The sequence below is a fragment of the Physeter macrocephalus genome, chromosome 18 (assembly GCF_002837175.3).
Source record: "Physeter macrocephalus isolate SW-GA chromosome 18, ASM283717v5, whole genome shotgun sequence".
Lineage (NCBI taxonomy): Eukaryota > Metazoa > Chordata > Mammalia > Artiodactyla > Physeteridae > Physeter > Physeter macrocephalus.
Genome location: NC_041231.1, coordinates 95,114,369 through 95,140,210, shown reverse-complemented (window position 1 = coordinate 95,140,210; position 25,842 = coordinate 95,114,369). Strand labels below are relative to the sequence as shown.

The 25,842-nt window shown below is 35.6% G+C and overlaps 1 protein-coding gene across 1 annotated transcript in view; it reads right to left on the bottom strand.

The window, feature by feature from the left end:
• Positions 1–25,842, bottom strand: part of NUP153 (nucleoporin 153) — a 79,619-nt gene that overhangs the window by 23,436 nt on the left and 30,341 nt on the right. The window contains exons 3-10 of the mRNA XM_024122068.3: positions 16,714–16,962; positions 16,419–16,558; positions 16,209–16,337; positions 10,194–10,412; positions 7,364–7,510; positions 4,222–4,274; positions 3,837–3,963; positions 441–578 (exon numbers count right to left, since the gene is read on the bottom strand). Of these exons, the coding sequence (XP_023977836.1) occupies positions 441–578; positions 3,837–3,963; positions 4,222–4,274; positions 7,364–7,510; positions 10,194–10,412; positions 16,209–16,337; positions 16,419–16,558; positions 16,714–16,962 (1,202 nt within the window). The remainder of the gene's footprint in view (positions 1–440; positions 579–3,836; positions 3,964–4,221; positions 4,275–7,363; positions 7,511–10,193; positions 10,413–16,208; positions 16,338–16,418; positions 16,559–16,713; positions 16,963–25,842) is intronic.

Here is a 25,842-nt window from a genome sequence, read left to right as displayed (position 1 = left end):
TGGGAGAGGCCACAACAGTGAGAGGCCCGTGTACCACCAAAAAAAAAAAAAAAAAGAATATGTTCAGAAGATGTAAAAGTCAGGAAAAAAAGCATAAAAAATTTCAGGAGCAGATTAAAAATGTTAATACTACTTGAGAAACAAAAACATAAATCCACTCTCACCGGGAAAAAAAAAAAAAGTATTTTAACTGGAAACATTGTTTGGAAACAAACTAATAATCAACTCTTCCTCTAATGCATTCATAAGAATTGAAGAATCCTCCCATCATGATGTACATTAAAAAAAAAAAAGCAAAACACTATTTCCATTTTTCTCATCTTACTGAGTTGTTAATTTCCATAGTGAAAATTAATCATTGCTTTAAACAGATTAGCTTTCTTAAAAATAAAGAATGAGAAAAAACAAAAATCACCTCTATTGGTACCATGGTTTTTTACCTGGTTTGTTAATGATTGTGAAGGAGTAGTGGGTGATGCAGAGGAAGCTGTGATCACAGAAGAACTAAAACTGAAGGTAGGCAGTGAAGAACTGGTGATGGGTAGAGAGATTTTCGGTAATACTGGGACTTCCATTTCCTAAAACACAACATGTTTTACAATGGTATATTTCATCTTTCATGTCATACTTTTGTCTCTACTTATTTTCAGGTAGAACTGATCTATCAATAGTTACAGGTAAGTTTAGAATGCACAGGGATACGGTAGCACGATGCAGTGTTAACAACGTGAGCTCCTGAATAAAAAAAAAAAACTAAACAAGATTTGAATCCCAGCTGTGCCACCAGTCAGCCACGTGACTTTGTGAACCTAACTGTCCTCAGTACCAATTTCCTAACTGGTGAAAATGAGAAAAAAAATTAACATACCATAGTTGTGGTATTAATATGAAAGAAAGTCACTTTTGGTCTTGGCATGTACAGCAAGCATTTAATAAATGTCAGCACTGGTAAGTCTGGTGAACTGCCTTGGTTTTTAACTCCATATAGCAAAGACCACCACTAGTCTCAAATGACCCAGATTAGAACAGACAAAAAGAGTTCCACTTCTGCTAATGGTGGAGGAGCTTGTGTCTGACCAATGCTCTGACAGATAAGAATTATAGACTCTGGACAATATATTAAAAACATCCATCTGAAAACACTACAAAGCAACCCAAAGCAAGCAGATACTGGAGGGAAGAAGATACTTAGAAGAAGGGCTTCTTCTGAGTGAGCTTCCTGCTCTCTTTGAGTTGATGCCAGTTGGATAGTTGAAATTCAGAAAGAAAACTGCAAATCTGTTGGTTGAGGCATTTAAAGGACACACAAGGGTGATCACAGTAGGTAGAAAATAAGGGGAGATGCAGGAATGAAGAGCCACAGAGGGGAGTCCCAAGTCTGCATATAAACTGTCTAAATCTCTGGCAAACCAAATCTCTGTAAACTACAGATGTGTAATAAAGGCACTTGGAGAAAACAAAACTAAGAATCTGTCACCATAAAACCTGCTCTACAGGTTCTTCAGGGTGAAGGGAAATGATACCAAATTGAAATTCAGATTTCTGGAAGAAGTGGAGAATATGTGAGGTAAATATCCATTTTTCCTCTTAATTTTTCCAATTAACCTAAAAGAAGACAGCTTTCAAAAGGAACAAGAGAGAAACAAAAAACAGGTGGGAAAAATAGAAAATTTTAAAAAAGGTAGACCTTAATCCAACCATACCAATAATATAAGTAAACATTCCAATTAAAAGGCAGAAAATAGATAAAAGGACAAGCCTCAATTATATGCTGTCTATAAGAGACTTACGTTAAACGAAAAGGCACAGATTGAAAGTAAATGGATGGAAAAAGATATAACTTGCAGTTAGTAAGCATAAGAAGGCTAATTCCAGTAATAAAGTGGCTGGCTATATTAAACACTGGCTAAAGCAGGTTTCAAGATGAATATTTCCAAAGATTTTTTTAAAGGACAGTTAGTAACATTAAAAGGGGCAAATCACTGAGAAGCCGCAATAGATATAAGGTGTACGCACCAATGAGGGCCTCAAAATAAGCAAAAATTGACATTATAAATGGGAAAAAGACAAATTCACCAAATAAAAGTTGACAATTTTAACTCATATCGCAACAATACAGTAAACAGACATCTCCCCACCCCACTCCCTCCAAAATTCAGCAAAAACAAAGATCTTAGAAATACTATCAGTCATCTTATCTGATATCTAGAGAATACTATACCCAACAACCGCAGAATATACATTCGTCAAGACTCATCAAGCAGACCATGTGCTGGGCTACAAAACAAGTCTCAATACATTTCAAAACATTAAAATCATGACTAAATCCACTTCTTAATAATCCATGGATCATATAAGGAATCAAAAAGGAAACTAGGAAAAACATAAAAGCAGTACTATAAATCTCCTAGAAGAAAACATAGGAGACTTTTTTGGCAGCCTGGGGATAGGTTTCTTAGGACACAAAGAACAGTAAAAATAATGGGAAAAAATGGGTAAGTTCAGACTTCATAAAGTTAGAACATCTGCTTATCAAAGGATACTGTTAAGAAAAGGATTAGGCAAGTCAAACTGGGGGAAAATATTTGTAAGACACGTATCTGACAAAGTACTTGGGTCTAGAATTTATAGAGTTCCTACAACTCGATGATAGTAAGACAATCCAATTTTTAAAAGAGCAAAAGATCTAACTGACACTTCACAAAGGAAGATATTATGGCCAATAAACACATAAAGAAGAACACATTATTAAGCAAGAGGGAAAGGCAAATTAAAATTACAACGAGACACCATCATACACAAAGCAGAATGGCTAAAATTTAAAGGATGACAGTCAACTACTGATAAAGAGTAGTTGATTGAGTAAGAAAAGCCCCACACTGCTGGTGGGAGTGTAAAATGTTACAATCACTTTGCGGAAAACAGTTTGTCAGTTACTTAAAAAGTTAAACACATATCATATAACCTCATAAGTCCACTTCTAAGTATTTATCTTAAAAGAAATAACTTACGTCTACAAAAAGGTTCAAGAATGTTCACAGCAGCTTTATTCACAATAGTCAGGAACAGAAGAATACATACTGACTAACTGTATCCATATGAAGTTCTAGAACCAGCAAAACCATATATATATATATATGATGGAACAAATGAGAATAGTGACTGTCCCTGGGGCAGGAGGCAATGCGCATTGACAGGGAAGGTGCATGAGTGAACTTTCTGGAGTGATGGAAATGTTCGACAGCTTGATAGGGGTTTGGGTTACACAGGTGGAAACATTTCTCAGGACTTCCCTGGTGGTCCAGTGGTTAAGAATCCATCTTGCAATGCAGGGGATGCCAGTTCGATCCCTGGTCGGGGAAACCAAGATCCCACATGCCATGGAGCAACTAAGCCTGTGCGCCACAACTACTGAGTCTGCACTCTAGAGCCCGCACGCCACAACTACTGAGCCCGCGCGCCACAACTACCAAAGCCCGCACGCCTAGAAGCCATGCTCCGCAACGAGAAGTCACCACAATGAGAAGCCAGCGCACTGCAATGAAGAGTAGCCCTTGCTCACCGCAACTAGAGAAAGCCCGCTCAGCAACAAAGACCCAACACAGCCAAAAATTATTAAAAAAAAAAAAAAGAAGCCTGACAGCTTAACACACACACACACACACACACTTTTAAGGAACTGTTTCAATGGCAGATTATTCTTGTGCTGGGTCTCCCCAAACCCCACCCCTCCAGGGGACCTCCAGGTCTCCCCCTCACCACCACACCAAAGCTTTTAATAATAAACTTCAAGGTATTATGGTGCTTCAGAACACAAGTTAAGAGTACAACCCTACCTCCTCCTCTTGAGGTTCAGATGCCACAAAGCGCGTCCTCTCTCGCCTCATCTTCCCACCTCCACCACCTACTCCAGAAGACAAACCATTGGCTGCAGACACACTGAAATCTGGGTAAGAAAAGCCGCTAGGCAAAGAAAAAGAAAATTAAAACCAATGATGTATTACTCTGGTCCATAACTTGTTAATTAATTGAACACCGAAAAATCAGAACTGCTAACAACTGAGAAAATAAATGTTCAGCTGAATGTGATTTTAAAAGCTGACAGATTTGTGTGTGTATGTGTGTGCATTCTATTTTTTTAATCTTCAAAAAGGCAGATACAAATCAAATACAGACCTTACAAATGAGTATAAAGAAGCTTCACTATAAAGATGACATTACCTTTCTCGTTGTTCTCTATTTTGTCCTGGTGTCATATTTTTTTCATATCCAGTCTAGAAAAGAATAAACACAATGTATTTACATGCTTGCTTATTTAATTTTCTTAACACCACCCTGCTCTCTGTGAATTTTAATATTTGGAATCAGGAATTTGATGATTTTTTAGTTAATGAATCCTAAAATCTGCAACCTATACCCTGTCTCCTGAAGGATGACCAAGAGCTACAGTGTGATTATACACATAAACTGTCACTAAGCACAACTGTCCTTTCAACAAAACAGCAGTGTACAAATTTAATACACTTACCAACCACAAAAATACTTTTACTTATCTCTCATTATGGCCTATTAAATGTGCAATCAAATTTACAAGGATATTCCTTTTGAAATGATTCTCTGCAACTTAAGAGTTCCTCCATCTAAAGGAATCAGGGTTCCTTGGAGAAATGGCTGATTACAGGGCTGGGGCTGAAAACTCACAAGATGAGCCTGGGTTGTTTTACAGTATCAAAAGGCAACTAAGTGCTTGAAAAATGATAGGGAAATATTAAAAGGACACACAGGAGCCAGTTCAAAGGCCAAATATGGGACAATATGAGCATCAAAATAAATAATGCTAATAAGATAATCTTATGAAATATGAGAATTCACTCTGACTTAAATAGAGAAATACACATTAAAAAAAAGAGAAAAGAAAACTTCCTACAGTAGAAAACCAACTTCATAAAGGCAGAAGAAATAGTGTAATTAGAAAACCACCATTTGGCATCTACAAATAATAGATTCAGGCAAATATCATCAAGAATGCTAACACTGGTGGGTGAAAAAGATATTTATCCTCTCAAAGTTATCTTATTAATTACGAAAGGTAAAATAGTAACTTCACAGTGAAAAAATCCCACTGACACCACCTTAACTAGTTATCACAGTGTCAGAAGTGGGACAAGCTGGTAGAGAGTGCCTCCTAATATGACACACTGAGGAGAGTTCAGACTCTACTCTGTGGTATTACTACCAAAAGTACCACACCGGAGTCTAATCATGAGGAGACGTCGAACACGCAGCTTACTTTACTCTTCAGAACTATCAATGTTATGAAATACCAAAGAACAAACAAATAAAAAAACCCTAAAAACCTATTCTAGACTAAAGGAGATAAAGAGATATGACAACTAAGTGCAAGACATGATCTTGCATTTTCTTTCTTTGGGGACAACTGGCATCTAAATAAAATCGGTAAATAATAGTACTGCACCGATGTCAAGTTTCCTTCTGGTTTGGGTAATGGTTCTGCAGTTATGTGAGGGAATTCCTTGTTTGTAGAAAACACAGAAAAACATGAAGGAAATGTAGTAAAATGTGGAGTTCTTAAGATTTTTCTTGCAAGTCCAAAATTATGCTCAAATCATTCTTTTAAAGTTTGATAAAGCAAACATGACAAAATGTTAAAGATTGGTGGGTCAAGTTAAAGGAAATGGGTAAATATTGTACTATTCTTTCAACTTCAGTTTGAAAATTTTCAAGAAATTGAGTTATGAAGATTGAATGAAATTAAACATAAACAAAGGCACAAATAGGAAGATGTTATGTAAATACAAAAAAAATACACTTTAGTTAAATGACACAGGAAAACAGACAAACCCAGGATACGAGACACATCATATAAGACAACTGACCTGGCCTTTTCAAATACCAATGTGCCTAACAATTCTACTCCCAGCTATAAGACCCAAGAGAAATGAATACCTATGTCCACAAAAAAACTTGCACACAAAAGTTCACAGCAGTATTTATTCATTACAGTTAAAAAGTGAAAACAACCCAAATGTCCCTCAACTGATGAATGGATAAACATGGTATATCCAAACAATGAAATATTATTCAGCCATAAAAAGGACTGAAGTTCTAATATATGATGTGAACCTCAAAAACGTAAGTGAAATAAGCCAAACACCAAGGACCAATTATTTTAAGATTTCATTTATATGAAATGTCCAGATAAGCAAACCTATAGATAGATTAGTGGTTGCCTAGGGCTTGAAGGGTACAGGTGCAAAGTGACTACTAACGGATGTGAGATTTGGGTGAGGGGGAGGGGACGGTGATGAAAATGTTCTAAAATTGACTGTAGTGGTAGATGAACAACTGTGAATATACTAAAACCACTGAACTGTAAACTTTAAATAAATAGGTGAATGGCAAGGTATGTGAATTATATCTCAATAAGGAAGTTATTTAAAAACAAAAACAATGTGGTGAGCATGAAGACTTGAGGTCTAGAAAGACAAAACCAAAAGTAATATGTGAAACCTGTTTGGATTCTGGCTCAAAAAAGTAGCCATAGGGAATTAATTCCCTTGCAGTCCAGTGGTTAGGACTCTGTGCTTTCACTACCTGGGCCCTGGGTTCAATCTCTGGTTGGGGGGCTTCCCTGGTGGCGCAGTGGTTGAGAGTCCGCCTGCTGATGCAGGGGACATGGGTTCGTGCCCCAATCCGGGAAGATCCCACATGCCGCGGAGCGGTTGGGCCCGTGAGCCATGGCCACTGAGCCTGCGCATCCAGAGCCTGTGCTCTGCAACGGGAGAGGCCGCAACAGTGAGAGGCCCGCGGACAGCAAAAAAAAAAAAAAAAAAAAAAAAAATCTCTGGTTGGGGAACTAAGATCCCACAAGATGCATGGCATGGCAAAAAAAAAACAAAAACAAAAAACCCCAAACAGCTATAAATAACATATGAATATGAACTAGATATTAGATAATATTAGGAAGGAACTGACAGTAATTTGCTTAGACAAGACAACACAGGAGATCTATACCAAAGTAGTTTGGGGTGAACAGTCATGGTGTCTAAAATTTATTTTCAAATAGTTCAACAACATAAACAAAACACACAAATAAAGCTAGTGTGGCAAAATTATTTAATCTAAACAATGAATATATACTACTGTTTACTAGTAAACACTCATTTAGGATTTGACCAAGGTGCCAACCATTTAAAGCCATACCAATTCGTAATCATCACTAATTCACAAACTTTATGCATTATCTGGTTGCTAGACTGCAATAGTAGGTTACTGGTACTTGACTTATTCTTATTCATTTTAACCGATATTCAAAGACTAGTGAAAATAAACACATACTCACACTGTGCTTTTTATCTATTCTTTGATTAGTCTTCCTTAATTCACCAGATGGGGTCAGAGATGGTTTAAAATAAACAGTTCGATTTGCTGCTATGGAAACTGGCTTCGGGGTCATGAGTCTCTGAACAGGTGGGTGTTGAGAGTCCACCTTACAGACAGGCAGAAATCAAAAGACAAACTTTTATTTTCATATATCAGCAATGCATATCTAAAAATTATTTGACAATAGCTAATGTAACCCAGAGACCATGAGTACTTCCTAGAGAAATACCCAGTGGGTGCAAACAAATACTAGGAGGAAAAACTGAAAGTAAAGAACCAAGGGTGTGTGTGTGTATTTATATTGTTAATTTATGTATGTACTTATTTATTTAGACATATACCTACATATACACATATAATTTCAAAAGTTTCAGACTATTTTATTCTAGACTTAATGCCTTTTCACACACATGTGACACACACAAAATGGAAACTATTGCAGAGCATTTTGAATAATCTAAGCTTTTACAGGATGAATTTCAAACATATGAACCAAAACTGATTTTGCCACATTTTCCCCAAATTACCATCTACATTCTCTTCAGCTATATTTTTTAACTAGCTATGAAAATACCTTAATTGCTAAAAAATGAGCAAATCTCTCTCCAAGTAAATTTTCTTCCATTGTTATTTAAAAACCAAATCAAAAGTCGTACAATTTAAGTCTCATTAGTAAAGCACTGTGAAGAATTCCAAATCTTAAGATGAACTGGCTTCATTATCTAAGTACACAAGTGTTTTGTCAACATTCTTTTGGTACACTGAAACACAGTAAAAATCCTGTTGGTGTAAAACGACTATAAAGCCAAGAGCTTCTACTCTTTCCAAAGACTGTAATACTATGAATACAGTCCTTTCACCCAGCAGCAGCTGTGAACAACATTGGTTTCCAGGGCAAAGCCTCTGTATAGTTACTAGCTCTTCCCTAAATCCTCATCACAAATGTGATCCTATAATTCAATGAACAAGTCTATTTTGTAGACTGTTCCGATTACAACCGTAAAACCTGAACTACAATACAGTATTCTGGTCTTTATACTTCCTAGCACCCATTACCAAAATTTTACTGATACTATACTCAACCATTAATAAAATTTTTACTGATGAGAACTTCTCTTATGGCACAATTTTTAAATTTTACATCTTTTTAAGCAATCTGATATAAGTGAGTCTGAGAAAAGCAGCTAATGGCTTAAATTAATCCCATCACAGCAGCCAATAATGAATTCTCTCTTGCCTTATTACAAATGTCTGGGGTACTACGGAAAACTGAGAAGCGATGCTATCCCAAGAAAAAACTCAATTAAGCTCTCAGAATTTCAGTAACAATAATTATAATTTACCAATATCTTGAATATAGTTCCCACAATTAATTCAGAGATTTATGATAATTTTAATCAATTACTGCTGGGGGAACTTGGTGTCATAATAAATGCTTTCACAAGTAATGATCTGGGAATCTGCTTCGCCTGAAGGATATTTAACTAGCCACAAATATAACTGACAAAAAATATTCCTCTTTAACTCTAACTATCAAGCATTTTTTTTCCCCACAGTAACCTCCAAAGCTAATTTTAACCAAATAGAACACAGTAAAAAAGATTATCAATGTATAATCTATATTATATTTTTTTATTAGCTCAGCTATCTTGGAACAGTACATTGGCTGACTGATGGAAGATATGCCAACTAGAAATCCCATCACACATAACAAATTTGACATAATGTTTGTTTATGAGGAAAATTTACATAGATAACTATGTTCAATGAGGGCTTTAGTTCACTGAACTTCTAATTAATAAAAACGTCAAACTCCGTTCACTCCTATTTATTTATCAAAAGGTAAGAGTCACTCATAAAGACTGACAGGAATATATAAAATAGATAACTAATAAGAACCTACTGTATAGCACAGGGAACTCTATACTCTGTAATGGCCTATATGGGAAAAAAATCTAAAAAATGGGTGGACATATAACTGATTCACTTTGCTATACACCTGAAACTAACAAAACATTGTAAATCACCTATACCCCACCCCAAAATTTTTTTTAATAATAAAGTTAAAAAAAAAATGACTGCCAGGATACTGAAGATGGAAATGCCAAATAACCAAGAAATATTCACTGAGCATATACTACATATACAGCATGTGGTGAGGCCCTCACAAGAGGCTACAATGTCCAAGTAAAAAAATCTATTTTTTCAAACATGTTCCCTAATGACCATCAACTAAAGGCTATTTGTATATCTGCCAACTTAAAAATAAATACAACAAAACTGCCAATACCTTAAATAAATGCTAAAGAAGTCTTACCTTTTCCCTTCTGGCCTGCAAATCTGTGGTGGTATCTATCCCACTCCTATCAAGAGGCTGAAAAAATAAAACACTATTAGAATGGATGGGAAACGTTGAAAAAATATGACTCTCATCACCAATATATAAAAATATATCTCCTAAAAAGATTTAAAAGTCAACTTACGGAATTCAGAGGAGAAGAAAAAACAGATGGAATTCTTTTTGCATCCTGTTAATGTTGAAATAACAAAATTAAGATTTTTCACTAAACTCAAATTCTGTTACACTCCTGAATTTGTGATTTAAAAAATTTACCACTAGAGGGCTTGACATCTTCTCTAAAGACTGCAATATCCTCCGAGCTGTTGAACTAGTCACACCATAGGATTGTGTGTTCAGGAGCTGGTTTAAAGTAAACAGCTCGATTTGCTGCTCTGGAAACTGGCTTCGGAATCATGAGTCTCTGAACAGGGGGTGGTTGAGAGTCCACCTTTTCCCTTCTGGCCTGAAAATCTGTGGTGGTGTCTATCCCACTCCTATCAAGAGGGGAATTCAGAGGAGAGGAAAAAACAGACGGAATTCTTTTTGCATCCAGTAGAGGGCTTGACATCTTCTCTAAAGACTGCAGTATCCTCCGAGCTGTTAAACTAGTCACACCATAGGATTGTGTGTTCAGTTGCTTAGCTTTCATCTGTCTTCTGACTGGTGCCTATAATGTAAACCTTGAGTTATTTGTTGGAACCGTAAACCATAAAGCACATATTTCAGGCAACGAAAATATTTACAAAATAGAATGAATGTGAGAAGTGAAAGAGGATTAACTGTTAACAGCAGCTTATCTCTGGGTGGTATCATTAAGCTCATGTTCAACGTTTTTTCTTTATGCCTTTATTGAAAATTCAATTCTCTGAGAAATTACAATCAGATAAAAATGATAAGATAGCACATGCTACTTTAAAGACCTGTCAGCTATGTTAAATGTGAAAAATGAGACAACTGGTAAAAAGTTATAGTATCACCTGGATCAATTTATCCCTGATACTTAAATCAAAGAACACTAATGAGAACTGCATTAGTATTAATTATTTTTGGTAGTAAATAACTTCTAACTATAGTAACATCCAAGATAGCTAAACAAGACTATAAACTTTTATTGAAATGGAAATTAAAATTTTTAAACTGACTTGTTTCTCAAATTTTAATATAAGAAAAATTTTAAATACTCAGGCTATTTCTTAATAAATGACTTTTAAACATTCTTAAAATTGGAATTAAGGAAAAATCCTTATAAAGAATAAACATGTACCCTTTAACACAGAAGCAATGTTTACAAATTCTAATGGAAACACTTCCTTTTGTCATGAACGCATTATAACATTCCAATAGCCAAGTGACTACCACAAAACATCCAAGTGACTACCACAAATGTAGTGTGGAAATGCTTAATATAAAAAATATATATGCTCACAATCAAAATATAACTATAAATAGCTCATAATATCTGAAAACTTGAATCATAATAACTACTTTAAGTAAGTTTCTCTGATACCAATATTCATTTTATTTTCAGAGTAGCTGCAATAGTCTACGTTAGTTTTATTAAGAACTTGGTGCACTGTTTAGGACTGCTGTTCAGGCCAGAGGCTTTGGCAAACATGAGGCAACATTAAAATCCTCGGGGAAAACATGACAGTCTGTCATTGGATTCTGCTGGTCACTGGTCTCTCAGGGCCTCAATTCACAAATCAATAAAATGGAACTGAATTAAAGAATCTTTAATATACCTCCCAGCTCTAACACCCTAGGAAAGAAATAGGAAATAGATTTAACCCCAAATATCAATGATGAACAGTTGGAAGCTCATGCTGACAAGGATTCTAAGGGTATGTCAGGACTCAGCATTAAAAAGTATAGGATTTGATACAAGAAACAGAGGAGGAAGTAGCAGAAATATACTCTGACTTGGACTATTCCATGAATCACAGGCATGCTTCATCTTATCTTCTAATACACACTGAACTATTTTAACTGTAAAAATTTTGTGAAAAAGAGTAATATGATCCAGTTTAAGCTCTAGAAAAAACTCCCTGTGTAACTCCAACATCCAGTTAACACTTTAAGAAACAAAATATTGCCCTTCATGAACAACACACTCAGAAATAAGACTCATAATTACTGTCAATTACAAATAGAAGCATCCTCTACTTAGGAAAGAAACTACTCCTAAGGACAAGACACAATCTTCATATATACTTGCTTTTGTGTCACTTCTATATCATGGATTATCATCCTCAAATGGATCTCCCTCTCCAAAAGCCTACCGAAAGCCTACAGGCTTAAAGTATTATTACACCTCCATCTTTAAAGGGTCAAAACCTGTAATGTAAGCACCATGACAACATACACATGAAACCGGACTTGTATGATCAAGTAACTCTTGGGACAAAGCACAGAATGATGCAATTTACCTTAAATTGATGTTTTTAAAAAATTTATCAATTTCCAATTTTTCTGTTAATATATGTATGTAAATACAGCTGATTCTGTATGTTGACCTTTATTCTGTGACCTTGCTAAACTCATTTGTAAGTTCTGACAACTTTTTTTTGGTGTTTCTTAAGGTTTTCTATGTAGATAAGCACGGTATCTACGAATAGGAGTCATTTTTACTTCTTCCTTTCTAATCAGAGTGCCTTGTATTTCTGTATTCTTGCTTTCGCTAGGTCTTGCAGCACAACACTGATCAGTAGCGGTGACAGCAGACATCCTTGTTCTCTTCCTAATCTTAGGAAGAAAATATTAAGCTTTCACCATGAGTATGATGCCAGCCGAAGATTTTCTGTAGATAAAATTTATCAGGTTGAGTAGGTTCCCATCTATTCCTAGGTCACTGAAAATTTTTATCATGAATGGATGTTCGATTTTGTCAAATGTGTTTTATGTATCTGTGGAGATGTTCATTCAGTTTTTATTCTTTAGTTTGTTTCCACAGTAGATCACATTAATTTTCAAATATTAAGCCAACCTTGCATTCCCAGGATAAACCCCACTTGATCATAATATAGTATCCTTTTTATATATACTGGGTGCAATTTGCAAATATCTGTTGAAAAGGCTTGTGTAGGTAATTCATGAGAAATACTGGTTTGTAGAGTTCTTGCAATGTCTTTGTCCAGTTTAATATCAGGGTAATTTGGCCTCATAAATGTGTTGGGAAGTATGCCTTCCTATTGTATGGAAAAGTTTGTATAAAATTGGTATTATTTTTCTCTTAAATGTTTGGTAGAATTTGCCAGGGAAGCTATCTGGGCTTGAGGTTTTCTTTGGTGGAAAGTACTTTAACTATGAATTCAATTTACTGAATAGACTATTCAGGCTATTTATTGTTGACTAATACCAAATAACATAAAATACTTAGGTATACATCCAACAAAATATGTGCAAGGTCTGTGTGATGAATACTACAAAACACTGATGAAAGAAATAAAAAGACCTATATAATGGAGAGACATACTGTGTTCACTGACTGGAAGACTCAATTTTGTTAAGATGTATATTCTCCCCAATTTGATCTTTAGATTCAATGCAATCACAATCAGAATCTCAGCAGATTTGTGGAAACTGATAAGGTAATTCTAAAATTATGAAAAAGTAAAGGAACTAGGAAAGCCAAAACAATCTTGGGTGGGGGCAAGGGGGTTTGGAAGACTCAGATTACTTGATTTCAAGACTTAACATAAAGATATAGTAGTCAAGCCAAAAGGATAGTGTTGACAAAAGATAGATGTGTATATATATATATATATATGCGCACGTGCGCACACACACACATCAATGAAAAAGAACAAAGTCCAGAAATAGAGCCACATATATGGTCAACTAATTTTCATAAAAGGTGCAAAGGCAATTCAATGGAGAAAGTACAGTCTTATCAACAAATAGGACTAGAAAAAATGAAAATCCATGTTAAAAAAATGAATCTTGATCCACACCTCATATCACACACAAACATTTTACCTCAAAATGAATCACAGATCCAAATTAAAACCTAAAACTATAAAGCTTCTAAAAGAAAACAGAAGAAAGTCTCTGTGACCTTGGGTCAGGCAAAAATTTCTTAGATATGACACCAAAAGCATGAAGCATAAAAGGAAGAAAAAACAATATGTTGAATGTCATCAAAAGTAAAAACTTCTCTTGACAAGATATTGTTCAGACAAGCCAGAGAATGGGAGAAAATATTTGCAAAACATATATCTAATAAAGGACTTACATCTTGAATAATGAACTCTCAAAACTCACTAATAAGAAAATAAATTTTTTTTTAAATGGGCAAAAGGGACAGACAAAATAGGTGAAGGGGATTAATAGGTGTACACTTCAGCTATAAAATAAATAAGTCACAGGGATGTAATGTACACACAGGGAATATAGTAATATTTTAACAACTTTGTATGGTGATGGATGGTAACTGGTCTTAATACAGTTGTTTCATAATGTATAAAAATATCAAATCACTACGTTGCACATCTAAAACTAATATTCTATATTAATTATAACTCAGTGAAAAATGTTTTTAGATTTTTTTTTAATGGGCAGTAAGATTTGAACACATACTTCACCTAAGATATATTGATGGTAAATAAGCACATGAAAAGATGCCCAACATCATTAGTCATTAGGGAAATGCAAAACCACAGTGAGTTAGAGTTATCACTACATGCCTACTAGAATGCCTGAAATAAACAAAACACTGATGATAACAAGTGCTGATCAGAACACACTTAAAATACTGGTGAGAATGCAAAGTGGTAGCAGCCACTTTGGAAAACACTTTCATGGTTTATTATAAAATTAATGTATATTTACCATGTGACTTAGCAGTCCAACTTTTAGGTATTTACCCAAGAGAAATGAAAATTAATGTTTATAGCAGCTTTATTCACAATGGACAAAAATTAGAAACAACCCAAGCATCCTTTCACTGGTGAGCAGATAAACAATAACTCAGCAATAAAAAGGAACTATTGATATATGCAAATACAGAGACTGATCTTAAATACATTATGCTAAGCAGAATAAGCCACATTCAGAAAACTACACAGTATGTGATTACATTTATGACATTCTGGGAAAAAACAAAACTACAGGGAAAGAAAACAGATCAGTGGTTGCCAAGAGGTAGAAGAAGGAAGAAAGGCTGACTACAGAGATGCACAAGGTAATATTCTGGGGTGATGGAAATGTTTATTCAGTATTTTGATTGCAGAAGTGGTTACTCAACTGTATGTGTTTAGTTAAAATTCAAATACTGTGGAAAGAGTAAATTTTACTACATGTAAATTATACCTCAATTTTTTTTTTTTTTTTTTTTTGGTGGTACGCAGGCCTCTCACTGCTGTGGCCTCTCCCGTTGCGGAGCACAGGCTCCGGACGCACAGGCTCAGTGGCCATGGCTCACGGGCCCAGCCACTCCGCGGCATGTGGGATCTTCCCGGACCGGGTCACGAACCCGCGTCCCCTGCATCGGCAGGTGGACTCTCAACCACTGCGCCACCAGGGAAGCCCATACCTCAATTTTTTTAAAAAAGGAATTAATCATCATACTTCCTAAAACACACACACACAGGGACTTCCCTCGTGGTGCAGTGGTTAAGGATCTGCCTGCTAACGCAGGCGACACAGGTTTGAGTCCTGGTCTGGGAAGATCCCACATGCCACGGAGCATCTAAGCCCGTGCACCACAACTACAGAGCCTGCACTCTAGAGCCTGTGAGTCACGACTACTGAGCCTGCGTGCCTAGAGCCCATGTCCGCAACAAGAGAAGCCACCGCAGTGGGAAGCCTGCGCACCGCAACGAAGAGTAGCCCCCACTCGCCACAACTAGAGAAAGCCCGCGCTCAGCAACAAAGACCGAACGCAGCCAAAAAATACATAAATTTAAAAAAAAGAATCCACCTGCCAATGTGGCAGACACAGGTTCGATCCCTGGCTGGGGAAGATCCCACATGCCACAGAGCACCTAAGCCCATGCACCACAACTACTGAGCCTGCACTCTAGAGCCCACAAGCCACAACTACTGAGCCTGCATTCCACAACTACAGAAACCCGCGCACTCTAGGGCCCACAGGCCACAATTATTGAGCCCGCGTGCTGCAACTACTGAAGCCCGCGCACCTAGAACCCGTGTTCCGCAACAAGAGAAGCCCACATACCACAACTAGAGAAAGCCCGCGCGCAGCAACAAAAACCCAACACAGCCATAAATAAATAAATGAATGCGTGAATGAATAAATAAATCACAAATAATGTATAAAATGTTCCCTTAGGTCTCAAATAATATTAATATAGCCCTTAAATGAAAAGAATGTAACCCAGAGTTCTATCATTTCACCAAAGAATAACTAAACCAAAACTCTGAGTGCCAATAGTTACTTATTGATTATAAAAAAAAAAAAAAAAAAAAAAAAAAGGTTACGAATCCTCCTCCTATTCAAACCAACCTGATACGGTGTGTTTTGTAGTTTAGACTGTCTTACAGCAGCTGCTGCCCCACCATATGTCGTTTTTCCAGGGTAAAAAGGAGAATCTCCAAGCTGACTTGTTTTAAGAACTGAAGAATTCCCAAGTGACTGCACAAAAACATAATGATAAATTATAAGCAATAAACACTCAAAACTAACGTGGTTAAATCAAATCAAATTACTACTCACAGGAGAAAGTGTTCCAAAGACAGACAAATTGAATGCTGGTTTTTTTGAGCTGGTGGCAGTGTGCTGTGAGAGTGAATGAGAACGTTCAGCCTCTGGGGACCACAGAGGTGGCACTGAAGTGTTCTTTGAAACAGCTATATCTGAAACAGAAATATGCAATGCATAGTAATGCCACTAATTACAAGGCTTATATTTTTATAAATAGAAAATGAAAATGACAACCAAGTTAGGAAAAATTATCCCATGAAATATATTTTTACTACCAAAATTATATACTACCGAATGCCAAGAATACCTTTATCAGAAGCTCTTGAAGAAAAACCACTGGTGGTTGAGATGTTATCATCATCATGCTGAGAGGTAGAATCTTTAATTTCCTTTACGAGGGAAAATCCAGAACTGCCAATTGGGAATGCCGAAGATGTGGAGGGCTGACAGTGTAATGCAGGAGATTCCAACATGGAGAAATTCAGATGGCTCCGATGAAGAGAAGGCCTTGTTAATACATCTGGATAATTTGAAGCAGTACTAGTTGTTGAGGGTTCTTAAAAGAAAAGCATTAATATTATGAATACTCAACTCAGAAAAAGCAATACACTGTCAAAACAAAACAGTGTTTCAAGAAAATATACTGTATGATAAATATAGCTTCAATTCAAAACACTGAAGCCTCCCCTAAGCCCAATTTAAGATATTCTTTAGCCAAACAAAGTTTCAACTAACTGAAATTTACCTAATCTAGTGTCAAAATACACTTCATTATCAAATACACTTCTAAAAGTACAAGGTTCTTGATTTCTCTTGAATTGGTATTATAGAACGTGCTCAATAAGAAAGAAAAAAAACAATAAAATCTGCTCATGGAAAAATAAAAGCAAAGAAGCTATATAAGAAAGTCATGAAACAAAAAGGTAAGTCCATCCCTCCAGAAACAACCCCTATTAAATTTGTATATCCTCTAATGGAATGTTATTCAGTCAATAAAAAAAGAATGAAATTTTGCCATTTTGCATCAACATGGATGGAGGTGGAGAGTATTAGAGAGTATTATGCTTAGTGAAATAAGTCAGCAAATGGCAAACAGTGTATGATATCACTTACATGAGGAATCTAAAAAACAGAACTAATGAATATTACAAAAAAGAAACAGACTCACAAATACAGAGAACAAACTAGTAGTTACCAGTGAAGAGAGAGAGAAGTGGGTGGGCGCAAGACAGGGGTAGGGATAGTAAGAGATACAAACTACTACATATAAAATGTATAAGCTACAAGGACATATTTATTGTATAGCACAGGGAATACAAGCAATATTTTACAATAATGATAAAGGGAGAATAATCTTTAAAAACTGTGAATCACTATGCTGTACATCTGAAACATATAATACTGTAAATCAATTATATCTCAAAAAAATTTGTATATCCTCTCATTCTATATGCATACACATTTTCCCTAATCACAAAATCATGCTTATGCTTACGTGTTTTTTTCATTTATCGTATAATTTTGTCTCCACATACAGAGCACATTCCATGTGAAGACCACATTCTATTTTATCCGACTGATTTAGCATAATTATTTATGTAATTGTTTTCTCAATATTCTATCAAACATACAAACACTTATATTTGCAGACTTTGTATTCTTTTTGGATAAATCCATGGTTCTTTAAATATGTAAGAGAAACACGAGGAGAAATTATTTAAGAAATATGCCTAAGTGACCCACAAAAAATCTGACTCTGTAAGTCTGAAATTGGGCCCATAAAGCAGCCTAAGTAGTGCAGGGTATCCTGTGAATCAATGGATAAACAATAATTTGTGGAACTGCCCTGTCATACTGGATCAGAGTACATGCTCACTTTTGCTTATGAGAGATACTGTGGATCCAAAGGTTTTCTGTTAAGCTATACTGCATAAATAGTAAATGACAATGTATATTCCCCCCATGCTCTCCAATACTGGATAATAATAACCTTTTCTGATTTCTGTCAGTCTACTGTGTCCAATGGCATCATTACTATCTGCATTTATTTAAATGACATATTGAGCACCCTTCCCTATTCATTGGTCATTTATATTTCTTCTGTTAACTGCTCATTAATATAGTTTATCTTGCTAATAAAATTAGTCCACATTGTAAAGCAATTATACTCCAATAAAGATGTTAAAAAAAAAAATTAGTCCAATCTAGTTTCTTTTTGATCAGTAAGATTAGTGTGACATGACCTGAAATATCACAACTAATTTTTTTCACTGTTGGTTGAAACCATTATTTTTTTGATGGTGTCCTTTGTAATACAGAAAATAATATGTATTTTAACAGAGATTTCTACCATTCCAAGACTAAGAAATAAAAAATTTTACTCTCTTCTTTTTGGTAGTATTGCTTTTATTTCAATATAATGTTTAGTCTTGACTCCATATGGAATCAGTTATGATGAAGTAGTGAGGGAATGATTTAGCTTCATTGTTTTCCAAATGGTTAGTCTGTTTATATTCTAAAATAATCTTCTTAAGTAAGCCATCTTTTCCTCACTGATCGAGAAGCCACCTCTACCACATAGTAAATTCTAAGAGGCCTTCCCCAACGATATATATCTATACCAGTACCATAATGTTTTAAATCCTATAGCTTTATAACACATTTAGTGCCTGTAAAAGTTACTCTGACTTACATCACATTTCCCTTACTCTTTTTCAGGATTTCTCTATTCATTTTCTGGTGTATTTTTAAGAACTTTAGAATCATTTGTCAAGTTTCCAAAAGACTCTCTTCCAGTTAGGCTGGAATAAGTGGGGCCCTAGACTAGCCCTTCTTACTGTAAATAACTATAAAAGTGGACAATATATATGAGGTAATAACTTTCAGACAACAGAAAACAGACAAGAAAAACTCACAGTGAGCCCTATCACTACCCAGCTGTCTAGGAACATTTCCAGACCTGGCAGAGAGAGATGGAGTCAAAGCAAAATACAGTAGGCAGAAATCAGAATTAAGGGCACTGGACAGTAGAAAACTACGCAGGAAGGGGCCTCCAGAAGTCTACACAGGAGTGTCCAGAGCGTGGACGGGCTATACATACACAGAGAAAGACCACCTAAGGCTTACCAAATAGCAGCTGCTATGAAATTGAGAAAACAGCTACTAGAAGGTTGATCAGTGCTAGGGGAAAAAAGCAGTGCTGAGGACAGTGAAGTTCCAAGACTGCCAGAATTTAGAGGTCCCATAAACACCTCCTTAAATCCCTGGCATTCAGCTGAGATACCAGAAGAGCTTTCCCTTGAGACTAAGGGCCACGTCCTAGAACAAGACCCGCTGCAAACCCACCTAAAAAGCCACAGAGGAGACAGAGTTTGGAGGCTAAATCCCGCCACTTTAGGGGACTTAACACACACCCTGGATTTTCCACAGATGGACATTAATAAAACACAACTATGTAAGAGTTCAAAATGATCATTCAGTAACAACTGCTTGCTGAAACAAGAATCAATACTTCTCAGAGGAAGACAACAGAACCCAGAATCTCCACCCATATTCTACAAAATAATTTAGTCAAAAATCACTTGAAAAATCACATTTTAAAAAATGCTTCTATTGTTTCACCATGACACATGATTTCTGGCCTGTGGATGACTGACATATTAAGCAGTGGTTTCCATATTCCAAGTAGAAATAAAGAACAATAGATTTTTAAGTTTTAGCAAATGCCTATTTAGTATCTACCTGAAAGAAACAATTTACAACCTCATTTCACCTATTAACATGCTAAATTATATTAATAATTCCCTAATGATTAATGATTCCTTGCATCCCCACATTAACTGTCCCCAGTAAGAGTAAGAAGAGTCTGCTATTCTTTACTGTGGTGCTTGACTGTATTTGCTACTTGAAATTACTCTGTAATCTTCTTCTATGTATCAATACTATCTTTCTAAAAGTTTGCCTTCAAAAATATTTACCAGCTTAAGCAATGCAAAACAATTCTGGATTATTTAGTTTCAAAGTGCTATTATATATAAAAAAAAAAAAAGTGCAGACAAAAACACTCGAATAAGACTAGAAGGAAACATCAACATAACAAAAGCCATATATATGAAAAACTAACAGCTAACATCATACCTAATGGTGAAAAGACTGATCTTCCTCCAAGACCAGGAATAAGATAAGAATGCCTGCGTTCCCCACCTCCATTTAACACAGGATTGGAAACTCTAGCTAGAGTAATAAGGCAAGAAAAAGAAACTAAATTCATCCAAATTGGAAGGGAAGAAATAAAATTATGTTTTCAAATGATATATCTTATAAGCAGAAATCCCTAAATATTCCACCAAAAAAAAGTGTTAGAATAAACAAATTCGGCAAAGTGGCAGAATACAAAATCAACATACAAAAATCAGTTTTGTTTCTAAACACTAACAATGAACAATCGAAAAAGTAAATAAAGAAAATGATTCCATTATTAATAGCTTCAAAAAGAATAAAACACTTCGGAATTAACTAAGGAAGGAAGTGAAAGACTTGCATGATGAAAACTACAAAACATTGCTGAAAGAAATTTAAGAAGATGTAAATAAATGGAAAGACATCCCATGTTCTTAGGTTGGAAGACCTAATGTTGTTAAAATGTCAATACTACCCAAAGTGATCTGCAGATTCAATGCAATTCCTTTAAAAAAAACCAATGACTTTTTTTTTGACAAAATAGAAAAATCCATCCTAAAATTCCTATGGAATCTCAAGGGACCATTTATAACCAAGATAATCTTGAAAAAGAACAACATTGGAGATCTCACACTTCCTGATTTCAAAAACTTATTACAAAACAGTAATCAAAAGTATGCTGCTGGCATAAAGACAGACAGGTAGACCAATGGAAAAGAATAGAGAACCCAGAAATAAACCCTTGCATACATGGTCAAACGATCCTTGACACAGTGCCAAGACCAGTCAATAAATGGGGAAAGGACAGTCTCTTCAACAAATAATTTTGGGAAAACTGGATACCCACAGGCAAAAGAAGGAAACTGGACCCTTACCTTACACTATATACAAAAATAAACCCAAACTGTTTTAAAGACCTAACGTAAGACCCAAAACTATAAAACTTATAGGAAAAATAACAGAGAAAAGCTTCAAGACATTAGTCTTGGCAGTGATTTCTTAGATATGGCAGGCAACAAAAGAAAAAAGACGTGGGACTATATAAAACTTAAATAATTTTTGTGCACTAAGACACAATCAAGAGTAAGAAGGCAACTTACAGAATGGTAGAAAATGTTTGAAAATCATACATATGATAAGGGGTTAATATCTAGAACATATAAAGGACTCCTACAACTCAACAACAATAACAACAAATCAAATAACCTGATTAAAAACTGGGCAAAGGACTTGAACAGACATTTCTCCAAAGATGATATACAACCAACAAGCATATGAAAAGATGCTCAGCATCACTAATCATCAGAAAAATGCAAATCAAACCCACAATGAGATACCACTTCACACTCATTAGGACAGCTACTGTCAGAAAAAAAGAAAGTAATGTTGGCATGGATGTGGAGAAGCTAGAAACCTTGTGCACTGTTGAGAGGAAATGTAAAATGGGTGCGGCCATTGTGGAAAACAGTATGGTGGTTCCTCAAAAAATTAAAAATAGAATTACCATATGACCCAGCAATTCCACTTCTGGGTATATATCCAAAAGAACTGAAAGCAGAGTCTCAAAGAGATGTGTACAACCATGTTCCTAACAGCATTATTCACAAGAGCCAAAGGCGGAAGTAACGTTAAGTGTCCATCAACAGATGAATGAATAAATACATGTGGTAAATACATACAGTGAATATTCTTCAGCCTTAAAAAGGAAATAAACTCTGATATATGCTACAATAATGTGAATGAACTCTGAAGACATTCTAAGTGAAATAAGTCAGTCACAAAAGATTAAATACTGTATGATTCTACTCATATGAGGTACGTAGTCAAAGTCATAGAGAAACTACAATGGTGTTTGCCAGGAGCTGGGGTGGAGCGGGAATGGGGAATTAGAATTTAATGTATATGTAATCATTTTTTATCAAGCTTGCTCAAGTTAAGACAGAAACTGTCTGGAGCTTCGAAATCTACTGGCATTGGCATTTAAACCTATTGGCATCTAAAGATGATCATATTTCAATTTCTCTGCAGTCAGGATTCATACACATACAGGCTGAAATGTTTCTTAGAGTATTAAGTATTCTAATTTTGTAGTATGTTATATCCTAAAAGTGCTTTTTACTTACCCATTCTCTCATCCCTACAGCAGTTTATCCTATAGGATAAAAGTGACAGGACAACTTTCTAGATATTGGCAGACATTTACTAAATCTAGTATATACAGAAGCTATAGAGAAAAAAGAAATCTAGTATGATATACTTCAACTGGAAGGTATGCTGCTAATAGCAAGTCAGTCACAAAAGATTAAATACTGTATGATTCTACTCATATGAGGTACGTAGTCAAAGTCATAGAGAAACTACAATGGTGTTTGCCAGGAGCTGGGGTGGAGCGGGAATGGGGAATTAGAATTTAATGTATATGTAATCATTTTTTATCAAGCTTGCTCAAGTTAAGACAGAAACTGTCTGGAGCTTCGAAATCTACTGGCATTGGCATTTAAACCTATTGGCATCTAAAGATGATCATATTTCAATTTCTCTGCAGTCAGGATTCATACACATACAGGCTGAAATGTTTCTTAGAGTATTAAGTATTCTAATTTTGTAGTATGTTATATCCTAAAAGTGCTTTTTACTTACCCATTCTCTCATCCCTACAGCAGTTTATCCTATAGGATAAAAGTGACAGGACAACTTTCTAGATATTGGCAGACATTTACTAAATCTAGTATATACAGAAGCTATAGAGAAAAAAGAAATACTTCAACTGGAAGGTATGCTGCTAATAGCAATGCCAGTTTTTTATATTTACAGAGCTTCCTTAACCTCCAAATCAGGCTCAATAAAGGACGCATTTTGGGATAATAAGACTAAATAAGGCCACATCATCTACAGATTCACATCAGCCATAAATGCCCAGTTTCTAAGAGTACACTTATGATCACACAGTATCAATCAGCCAATGTAGTCTACAACTTCAATCTACTGCTGACTAGCATATTAGATATGCCATTGTGGGGCTCTCAGAGGCCTGAACTCTTACTGAATCAATAAAAATCTAACATGTACATTATCTGAGGTTCTCCTCATTGATCCATTTCATTACCCTAGTAGAAGAAATCTAGACACCTGATGGCTCACCATCATTAAGACAGTCAGTACAAGGAGGTACATATAAGCAGACAGCTGCAGACAACAGATCTGAAAGGGGCCACAGATTCTATGACTGTCGTACTGCACTGTGCTATTTGAAGAATGTCCTATACTCTCCAGCTCCAGTTACTATTAATACAAAAGTTACAGTGGTAAAATTACTATTTAGCAGACAACACTCAGGACCGTTATATCTAAATTATTTTAAACTTTTGATAATTTTACACTACTGTAAGGAGCAAGTATATCTAAGTTGTTCTGAGAATGCATTGTCAAATTAAGAGTAATGTTTCACAGAGTAAACATAAACTGATTTGCTACATCTAGTAAGATCTATATTCATCATGCTGGGGAGTTATCAACAGTACTGAAGTCATACATTATGTGACTGCAACTATTGAATAAATACTTTGAGAAAGGTGGAGGCAGATTGTGAGAAGAGAACTGCCTGGGACTTACAGATTTTAAGATAGGAGCAGAAGTCAGCTCTCAGACAAGACAGAGGGAAAATGCCATCAAGTTTTTGAAGTTGGTATCAGAAAGCTGTTCACAATTTGCTTCTAAAAAATCAGGGGAGTTAGACTGAGAAGGTAGGTGAATAGATGTGGGAATAAAGAAAACAAAGTCAGCCGTAAGCTGGTTGTCTTTGAAGCTGGGTAACAGGTACATGGAGGTTCATTGTACTATCCTCCTTACTTCTGTAGTTTGAAAATTTCCACAATAATTTAAATTTAGAAGTTATTCACAAAGGTGTGTGTAATATACACATAACAGAAAAGCTACCTTACAAACCTAATAATACAATGAATAAAATCCAAGCTGGAATTAACCTTGGCAGACCACTGAATTAATTCCATAACTTCAATGAAAATACAAACGAAAAAGAACTTTACAGATGTAAAATGAGAAACGTCGTTAATCTCACACCTGAATTAAATTCTTCCAGTTAGTTAATCCCCACAAACATACTCATTAGGATGCAAAAGAAGGTTTCAGTCTCTGTAGATACATGCTGCTGCACGCTAAAAGTCTCCAGTCAAAGAAAGAGAGCAGCTGTGGTCCCATCTGATGTCCAGAAAAGAGAACAACATAGAAGCAGTCACCTTAGAGACCTACCAAAAAAAACCTCAAGATGGTTGCTGGTAATGTATTAGAAAGACATCTCGAACAGTACAGATATTAAAACTCCCTAAGTTACTCTAATAAAAATAAGCAAGGATTTGAAGACGGAGCCAAACTGAATATCACTAAGAAAACTCAGATTTGCCATTTCTCCCAAATAAGAATCACTCTTTCAGCCCATTTCACCCTCACTAGTTTTCCCTTATAAGCAAATCAGGCAGGAAAATAACTTACTAAGTATACCAAAATTAATAGGCACATATCCACATCAATTATTTAGGCAAGACAAGATTTCAGAGTTTGAAAACATTTTTATAATCATAAGTAAGTCAAAACAGGTAGTGAAAGAAAAAATATATAAACGGAAAGAAACATATACTTGAGGGATAAAGTGGACTTCATCAAAATTTAAAATTTTGTGCTTCAAAGGACACCATCAAGAAGCCAGAATAGGAGAAAATACTTGCAAATCATATACAGGTAAGGGCTTATATCCAGAATATGTGAAGATCTCTTTCAATTCAACTATAAAAAGACAAATAACCCAGTTAAAAATGGAAAAGGGGGATCTGCATAGCCATTTCTCCAAAGATGTATAAATGGCCAATAAGCATGAAAAGATGCTCATTATTAGTCATCAGGGAGATGCAAATCAACACAATGAGATACCACTTCACGTCTACCAAAATAGGTATAATTTATGTTTTTTAAAAAAAGGAAAATTAGGATTTGTGAGGTTGTAAAGAAATTGCATTCTTCATACACCGCTGGTGGGAAGGTAAGGTGGTGTAGCCACTTTAGAAAAACATTTTTTCCTCAAAATGTAAAATTACCAGATGACCCAGCAATTCTCCTCCTAGGTATATACCCAAGAGAAAACATATCCACACAAAAATGTGCATAGGAAACAAAAACAAAAAAAACCCAAAAAACAATGTTAAAAGGGTTTCCCTGGTGGCGCAGTGATTGAGAATCCGCCTGC